This window comes from Trematomus bernacchii, unplaced genomic scaffold, assembly GCF_902827165.1.
Source record: "Trematomus bernacchii unplaced genomic scaffold, fTreBer1.1, whole genome shotgun sequence".
Taxonomy (NCBI): domain Eukaryota; kingdom Metazoa; phylum Chordata; class Actinopteri; order Perciformes; family Nototheniidae; genus Trematomus; species Trematomus bernacchii.
In genome coordinates this window covers 18284344-18304605 of record NW_022987648.1, presented here as the reverse complement: position 1 = coordinate 18304605, position 20262 = coordinate 18284344, and the positions used below count along the sequence as shown (strand labels likewise).

Here is a 20262-nt window from a genome sequence, read left to right as displayed (position 1 = left end):
CACCTCCTGGATTATAATCAGTGCGTGTCAGTGCCTCTGTGCATGTGAGGATCCATGTGTGTGTACGTGTGTTTTCTGTACCTCGTCATGATGAGGTACAGAGAAGTGTTATCACGCTGTGGAAATGTTTCTTTAGCCTCAGACAGGCAGAGGATTGGAGGATTAAGGTGCATTGATTTCTCCAACCCCCAGGACATAGATTGAAATGTGAGCCCCGGCTCTGACCTCTGTTAGAAGTGTTCCTGTTCCCCCCCCCCCCCCCCCCACCATCCCTTGCCTCCTAATACTTACTTTCCTAGTCTTGTTTTTCTCAGTGTTTGCTCCCTACTGCTCAAAGAAGTCTCCTGATAGTAAACACACACAAACACTATTTAGAAGAAGGAATACCATTTATATTGCAGGGCGAACTAGAAAACAAACTGTTGTTGTTTGGGTATTGAGATTGAATCTGTATATTTACTCAACAATACAGGCTTATTTTGCATTGAGCCTTGACAAATGTATAACTTCCTTTATGTTCCTGATTGTCTTTATTTTGTATCTTCCAATACATTACATTACATTACATATCATTTAGCTGACTCTTTTTATCCAAAGTGACTTACAATTAGTGCAAAAATCCTAAAGAATCAAACTCCAAACAACAAGGAAAGTGCACATATATTCACTTCAAGCTAGATCATACCATAGTATGCGCTGGTGAATCAGTTAAAAGGCCTAAATTAACTCAAGTGCTTTGTTTTTATGAATTCTTTCCACAGGAGATCACAAGCCTTCTCCCTTTCTCCAAGATCTGCCTGGATGACTTTACCGACAACGCCGAGATAAGCAACGACCTCAATGCGTATATCCAGTACCGTATCAACGGCAGCAAGGATATCATGAACAATATTAGCCTGAATGGCAAGGCAGACCCTATCACAGTGGGCAAGCTCAGCAGCCACCTGATCTCCCGCAGCCAGGGCTCCTACCTGTATCTCAAACTGACCCTGGATCTGTTCGAGAGAGGCCACCTGGTGATCAAGAGCTCCAGCTACAAAGTGGTGCCCGTCTCGCTCGCGGAGCTCTACCAGTTACAGTGCAACATGAAGTTCATGACCAATTCAGCCTTCGAGCGCTCGCTGCCCATCCTCAACGTGGCGCTCGCCTCGCTGCACCCCATGACCGACGAGCAGCTGTTCCAGGCCATCAACGCCGGCTTCGTCCAAGGGGAGCTGCCATGGGAGGACTTCCAACAACGCATGGAGCTGCTCTCGTGCTTCCTCATCAAACGGCGGGACAAGACGCGCATGTTCTGCCACCCCTCGTTCAGAGAGTGGCTGGTGTGGAGAGCCGATGGAGAGAGTACGGACTTCCTCTGTGACCCCAGGTCAGTCCTCAGCGCTTTTAAGCAAATGCAGCAACTCCGCAGCTCCTTTAGGAATGTGGGTTACGGTTACACAACACTTTAAATATCAGTCATGTCAAGTCTGTTATTCTCGAAAACGCATTACAATTAGACCCCAAACCACCAGATACCAAAGCAAATTCCTTGTTTGTGTAAACGTACCTGGCAATAAACTTGATTCCGATTCTGAACAATCTGAAGGAAACCACATATATCATTTAATTTAAGGGGCTATATATTAACATATCCTCATGGTTATTTTGTAGCACAGCTTGATATTCAGAGCATGAGTACAAATAATATTCACAGCAGTCAGCACTCTCCTGTTTCAGAAATAATCATAGTTGTTTTCCATGAATTGCTAGAAGTATGTGATTTACTGTTTGGCCACCACTTTGCATAAAATAGACCGACTGGAGAGAAAGTAGAACATTCTGATCAATAAGCGCAGCATGACTTGAATTTGAGTCAAGGAGGAAAGTTTAAGATATGCCAGTTATTTATTCATAACAACCCACTATAGATATAAATAAAGAAAAGTTATTCAATAGTTCAAATGATCAGCTAAAAGCAATGGATAATATTAGTTGTATGATGATTGCTGACAAAATAGACCTACATTTTGACAGTTAAGTGCCATGAAAAACTATAAATACATCTGAAATGATAAGGGGTGTAGAATACATTTCCAGTTGAGCTTTCAATCTGCGGCTTATCTGCTTTGAAAGTGCTACCTTCTTGTAATTCTAGAGCCCCTTCCCCGCCCATCAGAGACTTCAGTCATTCACACTTAATATATTGGATGATGTCACTCTGGCGAGCTTCTTTGCCTCCCTGTTGCTTGTCACTATCACCTCTGCTCACACTGTGGTGTCTCTAAATACACCAGAGCCGACTCTTTATATTCTGGTCATTCGCAGCCTTCCAACTCCGTCATTAAAAAAACAATAGGCTCCAAGAGTCTGGCAGAGGGAATGCACATGCAGACAAAAGCTTCCTGCACTGCCTCTTAGATTTTGCCAGGGCACGAATGGAGATAATTGAAACCAGATCAAAGTGATCCGCAATCATGCATGTCCTTTTAATGAAGTTCTGCATCAATTAACGGCGCGAGTGCCCGAGTGAAGAAGGAAAGGAGAGCCGAGGGGTTTAACACTCTTCCCTAGCCTTCAGTGGGGCATTGTGCATCTTACTCACACATGTATGCAACAAAGAAGATCTCCATGACAAAGCCAAGGTGCTCTTATATGAAGTATAATTCAGAGAGTCCTTAAGGTGATGATCGTATGAGAATATATCAGGGGAAAAGTTCTGCATGAATCGTATATTTCTTTGTTATTCTGTTACCTATTCTCTTCACAGCTGTGTATCCTCTCTGTTGTTTCCTCCCCAGGACTGGCCATGCTCTCATGGCTTTCATGCTCTCCCGCCAGGAGGGGAAGCTGAATCGCCAGCAGACAATGGAGCTGGGACACCACATCCTCAAAGCACACATCTTCAAGGTACAGAAGTTATTCATACTCTCTACATTCATGTTTGATTGAAACCCACCCTTTCTAAGAATTCCAAGGTGTTGTTTCATGGCTCTGTTTATTGATGCATGTATCATGAGAGTATAGTTCAACAGAGGATAAGCCTTGGGATGTGAAGAGAAACACTGACTGCCTGTTCATTGACTTTATGTTTTGTGTGTGTGTGTGTGTGTGTGTGTGTAGGGCCTCAGTAAGAGAACAGGTGTGTCCTCCAGCGTGCTGCAGGCTCTGTGGATCAGCTGCAGTGCAGACGGCCTCTCTGCAGCCCTGGCTTCGCTGAGGAATCTCTACACACCCAACGTCAAGGTAATATGTTGTCCAACTCTTGCATGTCAGTTAGTCCTTAAACAATCAGCCAATTAGCCGACTTAAAGAGGATTATTTCATATTCATTGAGAAATAATCGTGATTTTGAGATATCAAACATTTGCTGTTTTCCTGCCTCTCAGTTATTGTTGTGCCTTTATTTGAGAAATAGTAGAGAAAGACAGGTTACGTGGGGAAAGACAATAGAGGAATGACCTTCAGCAACAAGTCAAACATTCTGTTCCTGTTTAAATATAATTTGGGGTTTTTAATTTATGGTGAGATAAAATAATCATTTCGAAGACATCCCCTTGAATCTGGCAACTTATGATGACATTTGTTATGTTATTTAAGACTTTGATTTCTATTAGTTAGTCTCACACAGTAGTAGTTGTTAAATCAAAAAGTCTTTCTCTACAACTCTCAAATCAAATGCCCACTGATGAATAATATGCATTGTATTGTTAGTGGCACCCTCAAACGTCCTCCCCTAATGGCACTTACAGTACCAGTAAGTTGTGAATTATGATAAATGTTACGCTGTGTCCTTAAACATACTTATGGGGATGAGTGTGAGCTCAGAGCAGATTAACTTTGAAGCCACTTTTAAAAAGCAGCAGGAAGGACCTGATCCATCTTTCCATTAGCTTGATCCATGGCTGTCTCTTTTCTGCAGAACAAAAGCAAATACTATTAACAGGCAGGCAAAAGTACAAATAATATGCAAACAGTAATAGTCCAATAAAGTCACATCATTTTAATTAATGTAAAAACAATAAAGCTCACTCCTTCACCACTACACTCTCATCATTTGTTTTAGTCCTAGTGTCCTATCTATTATTCATTCTCACGTCCCATTCTCTCAACATCACAAAAACTCATATTCCTCTGTTTTGGGCATCATTTATAACCGTAACTTACCCTTTCTTACAATATGTTATATTTTCCGCATGAAATGATATTGATAAGAACATGACTCATTCAATTCAGGACAATGACAGACGTGAGGTGTTCGTATCTCATGTTGGCAATGAACACAGAGAAAAAAATGAAAAGTGTGTCAGTGATAAATGATGGTCCATCTTGTATTAGTTAATTAACAATGATTGAATACAAGAAGAAAGTAAATAATACTTCAATACTTAAATATTCAGTTGTTTGTGATTCACATATTTCCGAGGCATTTTTATCCTCATATAGACAACCCAGGAAATGAAAAATGGTTTTAGGCAATTTGGAAAGTAGAGGATGAAATCATGACAGCACAAGATATATGTGAGAAAGGAAGTCATTTAGGGATACAGTCTTATTTCAAATATTTGTTCATATTCATTTTCTTCTAACTTCTAAGATAGTCTGTTAATGATTTGTTGCTTCTGGAGCCCTTTCTGCTTTTGATTTTTCGTGGGAGAACATTTTTATTTTCAAATGATGTCACAATGATGTATTCTGGTTTGAGGCTGAATTATACCTCATATGTTCTTAGCACTGCAGTGGTACTCCATCTCGTGTTGTCATACTCATTCTCTATTTGCAAGTTATCATGTGTAAGTGCAACATCACTCAGAGACATTTGTAGAATGACCTTGTTCTGTCCTCTGGGAAGAACTGTTCATTCATTCCCCATTGTGTCCAACAAAACACATCCAATTTAATTTCCTGTTGCCGGATACTCATTTAGCTCCGTGGTTCTGTTTTACAAAGCATTTATTATTGATTCCCTCATCACGGCAGAGAGTGACACACTAAATAATTGCATCCAGTAGAATGTGACCACTCACTTGGAGTCTGACCTTTGCTTAAAGAAGAATCTCTGAAGCACGAGAGCTTTTTCACTGAAATGAGCCTCAAGGAGGAAATCTAAAGTATCTTGTTACAGTCGGAGTTATAGATTCTGCTGCTGTTTAGTTAGTCATTGACCATTGTGTTCACAAATCCTTGAAAGTATTACATTGGAAAAACTGTATGGGCATGGAAAAGGTTTCATCTTGTTGCACTTTAGTAATAAGTACAAACTACCATCTAATTAGTTCTAAACATTGTGAAATAGTGCAGAATTATTGTTTTATCTACCTTCCAGGGAAGTTTGATAAAGAATAATGAGTGCATAAGGAATCAAATCCTCCTCTAAGATAATATTCTTCATATAGTCTATTTTGGTCTATTCTGTACAAACACTATATGTTGCATGTCTCTCCCTCCTCTTTCTCTTTCTGAGGTCTCTTCCATGTGTTCCTCTATACTGTAAAGGGCTAGTGAGGGTCTAAAGACAGAGGGTGTCGTGAGCTCTCCGGATTGTTAAGCCCTGTGAGGCACATTTCTGTTAATTAGCAGTACACATGTAAATAACATTGACTTGACTTGTATAAATACAACCAGATTTTTTCTTTGAAATCTCAGCATGACAGCATTTTGATGTTTGTCTTTTGTTTCCACACTATGACAATTACACTGCTCTGTAATTCAGTTGAAAGGGAACAATAGAATACATATTTTATTGTCCCTTACATAAGAGGGTTTATAAATGCAATAAAATGAAATTGCTTGCACGGACAGTAACTCTTTGACCACCAGCTGTCTGTGTTTGCATTTCATTTGTTCAATCAGGTGAGCCGTCTGCTGATGCTAGGTGGGGCTAACGTGAACTACCGTACAGAAGTGTTGAACAACGCTCCAGTTCTCTGCGTGCAGTGCCACCTCGGGCACCAGGAGATCGCCTCCCTGCTGCTGGAGTTTGGGGCCAGCGTGGACGTGGTGTCTGAGAACGGCATGAACCCACTCAGCTTCTCAGCCGCCGCAGGACACCTGGGAATAGTCATGCTGCTCTGCAAGAGGGGGGGCAAGGTGAGGAGTCCCTTTTTAAGCTTCTAGTTTAAAGGGGACCTATCATACAAAATGCACTTCTCCAGTCTGTTATACATGAACATGTGTCCCCTCTGTGTAAAGAGATTCTGAAAGTTTCAGGAAAAAAGATTCGCTCACTTTTTGTCCTGATCCATTTATATAAAAACCTGTCTGAAAATGAGCTGATCAGAATTTGGCCACTTTATTATTATTACCAACAAGGACCATGCATACAAATACATTCATTTCAGAAAAGAGAAGATATGAATTATGCCAGATTATAGCTAATAGCTCATTTCCATCTGCTATCTGCCATCTGTTATGATGTCATAACGATTTTTTGGGTTGTGTAACCATTAGCCAATCACCAACCAAGGTAACCCCTCCCACCTGATCACCTGAATCTCCTCCTAGAGCACCATTGTGTTCTTTTTAACCAAATATCTCTCAGAGGGGCGTGGGGAGTGGCTCCTTATTTCCATCTAAAGTAACAGACCCAGGATCAGCACTTTTGAAACAGGGCTGAAACCGAGGGGATTATGGGATGCTACAATGATCTGTTTGGTATTTGGAGCCAAACACTTCAGAGACATGTTTTGTATATATCTAAGACTTATAATATATTAATGAAAAACAGTATAATAGGAGACCATTAAAAAAGAACGGAGTTGGTATTATCAAACTTGTGGTCCTTAAAACTGTCTTTCGGCACAGACTTGCTGCACTGTGTTTCGGTGCAATAAAACGAACCACGTTGTCTTCCCTCCAGGTTGATCATGTAGATAAGAGCGGGCAGTGTGCCCTGGTGCATGCGGCTCTGCGTGGCCACCCAGAGATCATCCAGTACCTGCTGGAGCTGGACTGGAGCGAGGAGGGGCCGCAGCAGGACTGCGCTCTGAAGAACAAAGCTCTGCAGCAGGCTTTGATAGCAGCATCCAGCATGGGGCACACACAGGTTCGACTCACACATGCACATGTTTTACTTTACACACAATTAATCCTCAACAGCTCACCAAACCTGGGAGTACAATAATTAAAAAGTACTCTTAACTTGTAATGGAAAACACACTAAAGTCAGTTTGATACAATTTAGTATTCGATGTTCACAGTACAATTATTAACCAGAAACTGCTTTAATCAGTTTTTAAACTGGGTTCTAATCACAGCGTTCGTTTGTTTGGAGAGGTGACATATGCTAGTTTTCGCAAATTGACTATGTCGCAAAGTATCGATACATTCCTACTCGCTACAGAAAGTGATGTATTTGAAAGAAAAACGACTCATTGACACTCAAAATACATTGCACATTTTTCAAAAAGTACAGTTCAGGTTTTGACTTACTTTATCACAGCACAACAGCCATTCTTGCCTGTGTTTTTTTACAACATTCTTCCTCAAAATATTCCAGATAGCAGAGGGAGCTTTAACCTGAGCACATGTTGTTCTCAGTGATGAAGGCTAAAGGTTTGAAGTGTTCTTCAGCCTTGTATGTCTGCAGAATTCAGGGATGGATCTCAGCGCAGTGCCTTTGGAACGCCCAGGTGCGATTCAAGCTCAAGGTTTATTCTGCCTTCCTCATTAGTGGGAACGGGAACCTGAAGCCCAGCTCAAGCTAAGCTGTCAACCCAAATGAGGAAGGAGACATTGTTAAAGTCAAAGTATTAATCAGATTGGACTCGCCTCACATGACCTCACGCAGTAGTTCAGGGAGAAAGTGTTCTTGAAGTCTGCTGTAATTAAATTATAAGAATTCTCTCCGCCAGCAATGTGTCCAAATGTGTTGTTACTCTGAAATGTGAAGGTTTATTTAATATCTTATGCTGACACAGTATGCCATTAATCTAAGTTTCTTTTTTTGGCAGGTTGTGAGAGGCTTGCTGGCGTTGAATAATGAGCATGCTGTGCAAATTGATAGCCACGACACTCTGTGGGGAGAGACAGGTATGTTTCCATCCATCTTTTTGCATTACTTGGCTCCCTGGAATCCTCTCCGCTGTGATTGCGGAAGCTCTCGTGTCTCTCTTGTGCGCGGTAATGCTCTCTGTTTGATGTAGAGGCCATTCATCCCAAATGTGTGTGCATTTGTACGGCTGGTCTCCTGCGCTGTACATTCTGGTAAAAGCATCACTTATTGTGGCTCATGTGGGTTTTTACTTACTTTAGTCAACACAGCATTTCCTCTGAACAATGATTTTCCAATATGCCGCAGGATTTCAGCCACAGTATCCCCTCTGTGCTCTATGTTTAGACAGGATACTGGACATTTTGAAGTCACTCCACCATCTGTTGTATATATTGACAGCCACATGTGGGTTTACAAGGAATGTTGTGTAGAATTACATATAATCCACTTACATTTTGAAGGCTACATGTAGCTGTTGATATAAGATGACCTTGTTTCTTAGGAGAGGTATTCGTAGCTATTGGTACGTTTGTGGTTCAGTCTTTATGATGATGGAAGAGAGAGACGGAGTTGGCCAATCAGGAGTAGTTGTTGTAGACGGTGAGTGTTGTTGATGGTCTGCTCAAAGCCATTTGAGATTGAAGAAATGGTACAAAAGACAGAGAAAAATATACTGTTAAAAGCAGGAAATTGCTGTCAGGAAAACACTCCAGGCAACATCATTTTTGCAGAGACGATAAATGTACTGTAATTATCAAGATATGAAGTGCTAAAAATAGTTGGAAAAAGCATTCTTATTTATACTGTGCGAGCGTCAGACACGTTTCTGAGCTGCTGTATTTCTTGTAAATGTTTTGAAATGTTGGACCCTTTTGAAAGGTTTGCTCTGATCTTCAATGTGAGCTTTTGTTGTGAGATTTAAGTGATCTACTGTAAAGCTTTAAATGTTCAAATCAAACCCTTTTTGTTTTGAGGATGATATTTGATGGTTGTGGTGAACAATCATACTACAATATATAAAAAAAAAGATTTAAAATAATAGTCTCTCTTTGTGTCTGTCTAAGCCAGCAGGATTTAGTGCTAAACGTTTGGTGCTACAGGAATGTAGGTCAGCCTATTAGTGGAGCGGCTGTCTACAGAGCGGCTGAATGACTGCAGGACTTCAGACCTTACTGCAGCCCTGGGACAAAGAGTCGTCTCTCGGAAATATTCCTTTGTGGAACCGCTGCTCCGTTTCCTCTGATATGACTGGAATCTGTGTTCAAGGACAAAAGAAACACCGGCATTCTTGTTGTTTCAAACTAAATATATTTGATCAAAGCTTTGAGTTATATCACTAAACCTGATCTGTAACCAGGACATGACTAATGCTGTGAATGATAATAATCATACTCCCATAAACTGTGTGTAGCCAGCTTTTACTGCTGTACTATGTACCTCTCAGCTCTATTGGATGTGAAATCATAGCGGCACCCTCTTGGCAAGCAATGAAATGTAAGGCCACAGGTAGCAATAGAAAGGTGCTGTCCTGAAACAAAGTGACTCCAAAACCCTTGGAGAGACACTCATATAAAACAAGATCCAAACTTATCTGCATTCAGGGAAAATACATACACATTTGTATCCACTGATGTTTTACAGTTAAAGATGCAGCATTGTAGAGTTTACCACAGACAGTACAAACTAACTCTGACTAAAATATGAGATCTCTGGTTCACCTGGAATCCCTTTTATTCAGCGTGTAGATTCAATATTCCAACCTGGTAACAGACGGCACGCTGATGAAACAATGCCAAAACTAGAAAAAACTTCCTGCAATATCCATATTAAAAGGCAGTCATTTATTGCTGTGTCTGAAACAACTCTCTGATAGCAACCTGTCTCTGTGCGGATGCATTTCATATTTAAAATGCAATGGAATAATACATATCTATGCAAATAGGCCCAGGCAGATTGAAATGCACTTCTGTGCAAGCTCCATGTTTTAAAATCCTCTCTTAGGATGCAAAACTCTTCCTACATTATGCAAAGAACGATAATTGAACAGCACAGAGTCGTTCTCTTGGTTGTGAACACCCAGCAGTCGGGTTGGCTCGAGGCAAAGCATGACAAATAGCGATGTTGCAGAAGTGTAATCCTTTGTAAATCATGTATCATTTTATGATACATTTTGATATTTTGACCCTCTGGTATGTACAGATTAAATGTTATTAGGCATTGTTAAAGTAAATATAGGAATGGCATCTTATGAAAAATGAAGTAGCCAGTGGCTGCCCACAGCTCCTTTCTTAATATATGGTTTAAATATAGGTCACTAATTGTTCTGTAAAAGGCTCTGCTGTTATTTTCTTCTCAAGTGTTCCTCCTGTATAATAAGAGCACAGCATGAGCTAACCTGAGCAGCTATTTATGGCTTTGCCCAGGTCTCTAGGGAAAGGATGCTCTTTATTCTCACATACAGTGACAAACACCTGCTTTGAAACCTACACACTTTACTATTTATCTCTGTTTTGTAAATAAGATTCTTCATTCAAACTCTTGTGCTTCATAACAAGAGGTTAAGATACGCATGCACATTTCTTTTCACTAATGCCTTTCTTTCAAGGTGAAATATCTATTTGTTCACAAAGGTGAAGGCTAAGTTTGCTTGTGTGCTCAACACAAATGTATTTTCTATATTGTGTGTCTGTGAAGGCAAAGAAAATGCTAATTAACTAAAAATAATAATATTTGTTTTCTTAGTGCTACCTTCAATGAATTCCATTGAACCTTTTGAAATTCATACATTATCAAATTATACTCAATTAAGTTATCTATTTATTTGATTATAACATTAGCTAAAACATATATAAACCTTATAATTAGCAAGAAAAACATCCCAAACTCCTGGTAAAAAGTATAATCACTACACTGTCAAATCAGCTTCAAAGGTGGGCTACAGGAGAAGGCAAATCAGAATTGAGACGCTGCGAATAATAGGCTAATAACAACTTTTAATTAGATAAAAAAGGCAAGGTTTAGTTCATCATATTTATATTAAAGCAGCAAAAAAAGAAAATGACCAAAGGTAGAAAAGGGCTCTCCATCTCTGAAAGGTATCCGCGTAAATAATGTTGACTTCATGTGAGAATATGGGAATGGCAATTAACATGAAGAGCTTTTAAGAATACACTTGGTTACGTAGAAACAGGCGCCGCGTTCTAACATGCTCAAACTGCACAGCTGTTGAGAGTTTGTTCAGTGTAATCCGACTTCATGGGAGGTGTTGCTAATGCTGCTCCCTGGAGCCCTAACAAAATAAGTTTAGCTGCTCCCAGTTGCTCCCTGCGCTGTGAGTGAGGATATATTCATATTTTGAGCAGATGGAGGGTGTGGTGGTTTGACTCTGATGACTGTTCATCCAGATGGATAGTGTCAGTCTGATAAGGAGGCTCAGCGGCACCTTAACTCTCTCCGAGGTGAATGTGAGAGCAGAGCTGTTCTGATTCGTACGCTGGATCTCACTCTGTTTTGACAAACGCCGCTCATTTAAGACCGGCCCATCTGCTGTCATACATCAGCAGCAGCCGTAGAATGAACATCTTAAGAATCTGTCTTTGTTTTCAGACAAGAACACAAGCACAACATATGAATTCCTTCTTCATATAAATAAATTATACACAGTTAATTCCACTTAATCGGATTAGGCAACAGATACGAAATATAAAGAAGAATGGGTGTTTAACAGAACTGTTTGACTTTGCTGTCTAATGTTTGTCTGTTGATGCATTAAATGACTCGATTCTCATCTCGCTGTAGAAAGCCCGGGGAGCTTTAGGCTGGAATTTAATGAGTTTAATAAGCATAACATAATTGTCTGTTATAAACTCAATTAGCACCAAACATAAGCCTGCTTTTCTCTGCTTGTCTTTGAGGAATAGAAGGCATTCTGGGTTTGCAAAGTCTATTTTTATCCAAGCCTTTTCCCTTTCCACATACTTGGGTTACTAAATACCCGCTGATAAACAGAATTAGTCTCTGTTTACTGTGCATGTTATCACTTATCTTCTGTACAGTTGTTAAGTGGGATGGTTTGATTTCCACTGTTATCTTACCACTGTACTCTATCCTTACCTTAATGTGTTCCTCTGTTTAGATCTAGATAAGGAAGTATCTACATTAATCCTAACATTTCTTCCTCTCTTCTTCAGCTCTGACGGCAGCGGCAGGTCGGGGGAAGATGGAGGTGTCCGGCTTCCTGTTGGAGCAGGGGGCGGTGGTGCAACAGGTCAACCGGCGGGGGGTGTCTCCTCTTTTCTGCGCCGTCAGACAGGGACACTGGCAGGTGAGACACGCTGAGCAAATGTTCCGGACAAACCATCCCTCTGTAACCACAGCGACCACACAATATACAATCATACCTTCCTCTGAATCTTGTGTTGGTCAACAGTGTGTGCAACGATAAAATAACACAGAGTAGTTTTAATGTCCTGCCCTTAGAGCTATCTATGGTAGGGCTGTACCGAAAAGTTTAAAGTTGTAACGTTGACAACATTCAAATGCTTTTTTTTTTGCATGATGAGGTTAGTTATCTTTGATGGATTGCTTACAACTAGTGTGATCAAAACTTTTCCAATAACCCCAGAGCTTTGTAAAAGTCTAAAATACTTAATTTGTAAAAAAAGAGTTTTTCATTTTGGAGATTTAAATGTTTTTATGCTTCAAAACGTTTTTGTTGGAATGTGTCCTTTTAAAATACAAAATTATCTCTTTGGTCAAAATGGTGCACTCTCCCACTTGCTGCACATAAAACAGACACACACTGATGAGTCATATTCATTGATGAAAGTTGTTTTGATAAAAAAACATTATTTAATCAAAGGATTCACTCCAAATGAAGTATTTAGTTTGAGGTTTTTCATTTTTTTTAGAGCGATAACTTCATAAAATTGGCAAAAGACATTCAAAGCTTCATTTAAAAATATCAATAGAAGCTACCAATAAAAAAAATAAAAAGATACACTTTGTAAATTCAGCCCTAAGCCCTGGTCCCTGCTTAATGAGCAGTTCAGTGTGAGCTCTGTTCACCTTGGTGTGATTGATGTCTGTTCTCTGACCGCTCCTCTGTTTCCCAGATTGCAGAGCTGCTGTTGGAGCACGGTGCTGATATTAACATCAGCGACAAGCAGGGCAGGACCCTCCTCATGGTGGCAGCCTGCGAGGGTCACCTGAGCACCGTAGAGTTTCTGCTTTCTAAAGGTGAGCTGCAACAACACCCCCGCCGCAGAGCAGTCAGTGCTGGATGTATTCATCAGTGTGTTGATATGAAGTGTTTAATGACCATTGTTCTTTTCGAAGGTGCATCTTTGACTTCGATGGACAAAGAGGGACTGACCCCCCTGAGCTGGGCATGTTTAAAAGGACATAAGAACGTAGTGCAGTTTTTGGTGGAGAAAGGGGCAGTCATCGACCACACGGACAAAAACGGGCGGACTCCTCTGGACCTCTCTGCCTTCTACGGAGACGCAGAGATTGTAAGTGAAGTTTGTTTTAGAGGTCACCTATTATGCAAAATCCACTTTTCCTTTCTTTTCAAACTCTCTCCATGTTTGCTTCAGTCATTTTCTAAATCTCCAGTCCATCTCAAATAGTCATTTAGTTCCTCATTCTGTCTGAACATTGGGTGAGAACTAACAGGAATCGTCTCGGCACAGTTAAACTCTGGAGTGAGCAGACAGGCTGGCACACGCAGGATCTGAGATTGTTCCACAAGAAGATTTGAGGAGATTTGAGTGGACTGCCCAGTGTGCCTCCTTCCTGCTTCCATCTGAGCGCTAACAAGCTTCCCCTGCTCACACATGCTCAAATCATACCACATGCTACAGACCTAATCACACGTGTATCTTTTCCTTTAACACAATTGAGGATACTTCCCAGGCGACGTCCACCCCTACCCAAATAACCATTTAATGGTGCCCTTTAATGTTCTGTAATCACTGACAAATAAAACTCTTGTTATTGAAACAGCTTATTTAAAACATTTAAAGGTCACCTATTATGCAAAATCCACTTTTTAATGTCTTTTATACATAAACATGTGTCCCCTCTGTGTAAAGAGATTCTGAAAGTTTCAGGAAAAAAGATTCGCTCGCTTTTTGTCCTGATCCATTTCTATAAAAACCTGTCTGAAAATGAGCTGATCAGATTTTGGCCACTTGATGATGTCATAACGATGTTTTGGCTTGTGTAACCATCAGCCAATCACAAACCAAGGTAACACCCCCCCTCCTTATCACCTGAATCTCCTCCTAGAGCACCATTGTGTTCTTTTGAACCAAATATCTCTCAGAGGGGCGTGGGGAGTGGCTCCTTATTTTCATCTAAAGTAACACACAGAGAATCAGCACTTTTGAAACAGAGGGGATTATGGGATGCTACAATGATCTGTTTGGTATTTGGAGCCAAACACTTCAGAGACATGTTTTGTATATATATTGATGAAAAACAGTATACTGTAATAGGAGACCTTTAAAGAAATTCAGCACCACCATTCATTTAGCCTTTAACTAAGAGCATTCCTTGGCCGTGATTGAACACACACCGTTCTGCGTTTGTCCAGCTCATGACTGTGGACCTAGTGAGTTTTTAACTGTTGGTGCTCTCCTGCAGGTCCAGTATCTGGTGGAGAAAGGAGCAGTGATAGAGCATGTGGACTACAGCGGGATGAGGCCTCTGGACCGCGCCATTGGCTGTCGCAACACCTCGGTGGTGGTGACTCTGCTGAAGAAAGGAGCCAAGCTGGGTACGCACTGTGTTTTTATTCTCCTCTGACCAATATATAGAAGCTACTGCAGATGTAGAAACGTATGGGTATGTACGTGACGTTTTGTGTGTAGTTTTCTTACACGCAGTCGTCAGCTGTTACTCCTGCGGTCTTTAGAAACTGTCTGTAGTGCGCCGAGTTCTTTCATGTCTCAGTTTAGTTTTGCCTCCATGATGCGCTTGTTTCAGCGTCTCATGGTACTAAGAATAAGATCAGACTAATTTTCTGGAATGCTGTGGAAAAACCCTGTTTCCATTCTTGCTCTGCACTGTGTGTGTGTGTGTGTGTGTGTGTGTGTGTGTGTGTGTGTGTGTGTGTGTGTGTGTGTGTGGTGTGTGTGTGTGTGTGTGTGTGTGTGTGTGTGTGTGTGTGTGTGTGTGTGTGTGTGTGTGTGTGTGTGTGTGTGTGTGTGTGTGTGTGTGTGTGGTGTGTGTGTGTGTGTGTGTGTGTGTGTGTGTGTGTGTGTGTGTGTGTGTGTGTGTGTGTGTGTGTGTGTGTGTGTGTGTGTGTGTGTGTGTTGTGTGTGTGTGTGTGTGTGTGTGTGTGTGTGTGTGTGTGTGTGTGTGTGTGTGTGTGTGTGTGTGTGTGTGTGTGTGTGTGTGTGTGTGTGTGTTGTGTGTGTGGTGTGTGTGTGTGTGTGTGTGTGTGTGTGTGTGTGTGTTGTGTGTGGTGTGTGTGTGTGTGTGTGTGTGTGTGTGTGTGTGTGTGTGTGTGTGTGTGTGTGTGTGTGTGTGTGTGTGTGTGTCCGTGTCCTCTTCTCCCTCATGTGCTGCTTGGCTAATTTAAGAATGTGACTTATCACCTAAATGACATTCACAGAGCTATCTGAGTCTGCGGCTTATCTCCAGTGCACTCTGCTAAAATAAAAAAGAGTAGTGGGCAGAACAGTTAACACTCTGCATGCATTTACTGCTGAAAACACAAGGCTATTTAAAGTAGAGTGACACACTATTGACACGTTGTAACTCTTTTTCCTTTCACCACAAATGACTACTCTATTCTTTTGCATGACCTCTCTTCTCTTCACTCTTTCCCTCCTGACACTTTCTTAACTGCCTTCAATAAACTAAGGCTACAGAACGTCACCTTACGATCGATCAGGTACAATCTTTAGGTAACTTTACCTTGTACCAATTTCCAGAGAATACAGTGTGCACCTGTTGCCGCCAGTATCAACAAAATAACTCTCTGGACTTCTCTCTCCCCCCTCTCCTCCCACAGGGAACGCCGCCTGGGCCATGGCTACTTCAAAGCCCGACATCCTGATCATCCTGCTCCAGAAGCTGATGGAGGAGGGAAACCTGCTCTACAAGGTACACATGGCAAAGATATCACTTTCTGTCAACAGTAAAGAGCACTCTCCTTTAATAATGAAATGCTGTATGTTAAACAGACCAGCTGTACTGAGAGACATGGATATAGCCTGAGTTATTATCAGATGATTTCCTGTTTTCTTCCACTGGCAGTAAGGAAAGCACTAAACAATATGATATTGCTCAGCCCAACAATGAAGTGATAACACTCATGATGTGGCTCAGTTAAGTGCAGAAGACAAATGGATGTGTGTGTTCCGCACCACTCGCCAAAGGAGCTATGATCGATGTCTGACATTTAACAGATTGAGTTTGTGGGGGACAAACCTGTGTGTGTGTGTGTGTGTGTGTGTGTGTGTGTGTGTGTGTGTGTGTGTGTGTGTGTGTGTGTGTGTGTGTGTGTGTGTGTGTGTGTGTGTGTGTGTGTGTGTGTGGTGTGTGTGTGTGTGTGTGTGTGTGTGTGTGTGTGTGTGTGTGTGTGTGTGTGTGTGTGTGTGTGTGTGTGTGTGTTGTGTGTGTGTGTGGTGTGTGTGTGTGTGGTGTGTGTGTGTGTGTGTGTGTGTGTGTGTGTGTGTGTGTGTGTGTGTGTGTGTGTGTGTGTGTGTGTGTGTGTGTGTGTGTGATGAGCGATTGATTAGCGGGGAGGGCTCAGGCCTCAGAACAGTTATTGCTGGAGTATCTGCTGAATAACTTTGCCCTGCTTCTCTCCCCCACATTTTCCTTCCTGGTTGTGTCCTCTTCCTCTTCCTCACTGCATGTCTGCCCTCCATGTGTCCTCCAGAAAGGGAAGATGAAGGAGGCGGCGCAGCGGTACCAGTACGCCCTGAGGAAGTTTCCTAGAGAAGGCTTTGGTGATGACCTGAAGGCGTTTAAAGACCTGAGGGTCTCTCTGTACCTCAATCTCTCCCGGTGTCGCAGAAAAACCAATGTAAGTCCTTGGGGGGGGGTGGCGGGGGGTGTGTTACCTTGGTTGGTGATTGGCTAAAGGTTACAGAAGCCAAAACATCGTTATGACATCATAAAGTGGCCAAAATCTGCTCATTTTCAGACAGGTTTTTATTTAAATGGATCAGGACAAAAACTTTCAGAATCTCTTTACACAGAGACATGTTTATGTATAAAAGACATGAACAAGTGGATTTTGCATAATAGGTGACCTTTAAATGTTTTAAATGAGCTGTTTCAATAACAGGAGTTTTATTTGTCAGTGAGTACAGAACATTAAAGGGCACCATTAAATGGTTATTTGGGTAGGAGTAGACGTTTCCTGGGAAGTATCCTCAATTGTTTTAAAGGAAAAGATACATGTGTGATTCGGTCTGTAGCATGTGGTATGATTTGAGCATGTGTGAGCAGGGGAAGCTTGTTAGCGCTCAGATGGAAGCAGGAAGGAGGCACACTGGGCAGTCCACTCAAATCTCCTCAAATCTTCTTGTGGAACAATCTCAGATCCTGCGTGTGCCAGCCTGTCTGCTCACTCCAGAGTTTAACTGTGCCGAGACGATTCCTGTTAGTTCTCACCCAATGTTCAGACAGAATGAGGAACTAAATGACTATTTGAGATGGACTGGACATTTTAGAAAATGACTGAAGCAAACATGGAGAGTTCATTTCTAATATTTTCTCTCTTTATTTCTGGATAGTTGTTTCTGCTGAAAAGCTCTTCACGAAAGTTTGGTTACATAAGTCTTACTTTTGACTCTTGTAGCGACCCCGCTGTGAGGTAATTACCTGCCGCAAGCCAGCAGGAGATCCGAGCGAAAAGGCCACCATGAGGTTATCTGTTGTGTGTTTCCAGAGGAACAGCACCTGGGGGGCCTGCAGGGTATTTAATCACTTAACACAGAGCCGCTGGAGAGATGTTGTGTTGGTCACATTCAGTGACTTAGGTTGAAAATACTGTCCTCAAAACAATACATAAGATATAACAAGCAACAAGGAACCATTGTGTAACCTGCATATTTCAAAATGTTTATCTATGTGAAACAACCACATTGAATATCAACTGCTTAACTAATTGTTTGATGATGTTCCTTCTGTAGGACTTTGGGATGGCTGAGGAGTTTGCAACAAAAGCACTGGAGCTGAAACCCAAATCCTACGAGGCCTACTACGCCCGCGCCAGAGCTAAAAGAAGCAGCAGGTAAACGTTGAGTTCCTGCGGTTGTTCCTGCTGCTGAATGATGCAGTCTGGATCTGGATCTAATGTTTCCCTCCGTTCTCTCTCTCTCTCTCTCTCTCTCTCTCCGTTCTCTCTCTCCGATCCACAGGCAGTTTGCGGCGGCCATGGCTGACCTTCACGAAGCAGCCAAGCTCTGCCCCAATAACCGGGAGATCCGCCGCCTGCTGGCCCGAGTGGAGGACGAGTGCAAACAGATGCGCACTCAGACTAAAGGGGGCCCCGCTGCAGCAGGGGCTTCAGGCCAGGCGTCGGGGGGCCACGAGTCGGACCAGGAGCAGGACGAGCGGCAGGAGGACCCCTCAGAGCACAACCTCGCCAGGAGCGTGGAAGGACAAAGAAGCATCCTGGAAGAGGAGGAGGAGGAGGAGGAAGAGGAGGAAGAGGAGGAGGAGGCCTCGCTGCACGACAGGACAGCTGAAGCCTGCTGGTCCCAGAACAGTTATTCCTACAACAGGGTCCTCCCCCCCCGAGCCTGTCAGCAACAGTTTGGGGCACCAGAGTCAGAGCCCCAGCTCCCCCCCGGGCCCCGGCAGGCTCCCCCCTCACCGGTACCCCCGAGAGCACCGGGAGGCCCAGCAGGGTCTGGTGCTGCAGCCCACCAAGCAGGCCCAGATAGTGAAGACCAACCAGCACATGAGCTCCATGCAGGGAGCGGGGGGGGCCGTGGGGGGCCGGGTCCCAGGGGCCAAATCTCAGTACGGCCCCTCCAGTCCCTTACCGAGCAGACACATGTCCAGCCTGCTGAAGCCGGGCCCGGGCATCGACATCAGCCCCCTGCCCCCCCCAGCTGAGGAGCCCGTGTACGGGAACAGAAAGTCGCTGGCGGCCGCTCCCCCCTCCATGGGTCAGAGTTGTGAGATGGAGAGCGTCCACTCCTCCCAGGCGTCCTACTCGTCCTGCAGCAGCAGCTCCAGGGGTCCGGGGCAGGACCGCCTGTCCGCCCACTCTGCCTCCTCCCTGGAGGGGTTGGCCTGCTCTGGCCCCGCCCCCCAGGGAAACCACACAGATGTAGGAAAGGAAGGGGTGTGTGGGGGAGGGGGGGGCAGCAGCATGCGAGTGTCCAGCTCCACCAGCAGCCTGGCGTCCAGCAGCAGTCTGTCGGACAGCGGCAAACTGGGGCCTGACGTCCGAACGAAGACCACGGAGAAAACCAAGCACAGCCAGCAGGCCAGCTCCGCATCCAAACCCAGACCCTTCATGGGCGTCACGGACAAGAAGGCCCGCTTCCTGCAGCTCCAGCAGCTCCAGCAGCAGCAGCAGCAGCTTCAGCAGCAGCAGCAGTTTCAGCTCCAGCAGCAGCACAGCTTGCAGGGTCACCCCAGCCTGCAGTCGGTGGGCCGCAGCTGGCTCAACCACTCCTCTGACGGTCTGGTTTGTCACAACATGTCGGCGATGGGCCTTCTGCCCGTCGACTGTGATCCGCCTTACGCCAAAACAGTGAGCACTTACCAGGAGCAGCACAAACCTCCGCCACCTCAGGGTGCTATGGCAATGAGCAGCTTACAGAACGGCATGCACGCCAAGGAATTCACGGAGAAATTCTGCCAAGCCGCCAACTGTTACAAAGAGTCCAAGCCAGCGCTGGCGATGGCGCACACGTTCATGGACAGCAAGCCCAAGCAGCCGGGCGCTCAACCGAGATAATCCTGCCTGCCATTCACGTAGCTTCAATGAAACCAAAGCGATCGTTTATAGAGTCGAACGTGTGAAGATGTTTGTTTTATCTCTCATACAGCCCTGAACGCACACTAGCAAAAAATCTAAAGTAAGGAGGTGTTGTTTTTTAACCAACCACGCCAGCAGAATAGTCCCACTTTAAGCGTTGTAAGAGTACAAGCTGTTTGTTTTCCTGTGTGGAATACAGACTGCAGGCAGTGTACTAATGCTCCAGATCCCCCCCCCCCCCCCCCCCACCCCCCCCCCCCCCCCCCCCCCCCCCCGCCGCTTGTGGCTGTCAGCTTCTGTTACATGACAACATGTCTGCCGTCATTCA

At 43.5% G+C, this 20262-nt stretch overlaps 1 protein-coding gene across 1 annotated transcript in view; it reads left to right on the top strand.

Moving 5' to 3' along the window:
• The window catches only part of tanc1b (tetratricopeptide repeat, ankyrin repeat and coiled-coil containing 1b), a 95188-nt gene extending 75016 nt beyond the window's left edge, over positions 1-20172 (top strand). The window contains 16 exon segments of the mRNA XM_034134454.1: positions 762-1369; positions 2781-2889; positions 3103-3225; positions 5833-6069; positions 6839-7024; positions 7932-8010; positions 12163-12296; positions 13087-13210; positions 13310-13485; positions 14621-14753; positions 15996-16087; positions 16869-17015; positions 18130-18230; positions 18358-18730; positions 18732-19913; positions 19916-20172. Of these exon segments, the coding sequence (XP_033990345.1) occupies positions 762-1369; positions 2781-2889; positions 3103-3225; positions 5833-6069; positions 6839-7024; positions 7932-8010; positions 12163-12296; positions 13087-13210; positions 13310-13485; positions 14621-14753; positions 15996-16087; positions 16869-17015; positions 18130-18230; positions 18358-18730; positions 18732-19913; positions 19916-19978 (3867 nt within the window). The 3' untranslated portion in view covers positions 19979-20172.
• The last annotated feature ends 90 nt before the right edge of the window (positions 20173-20262 follow it).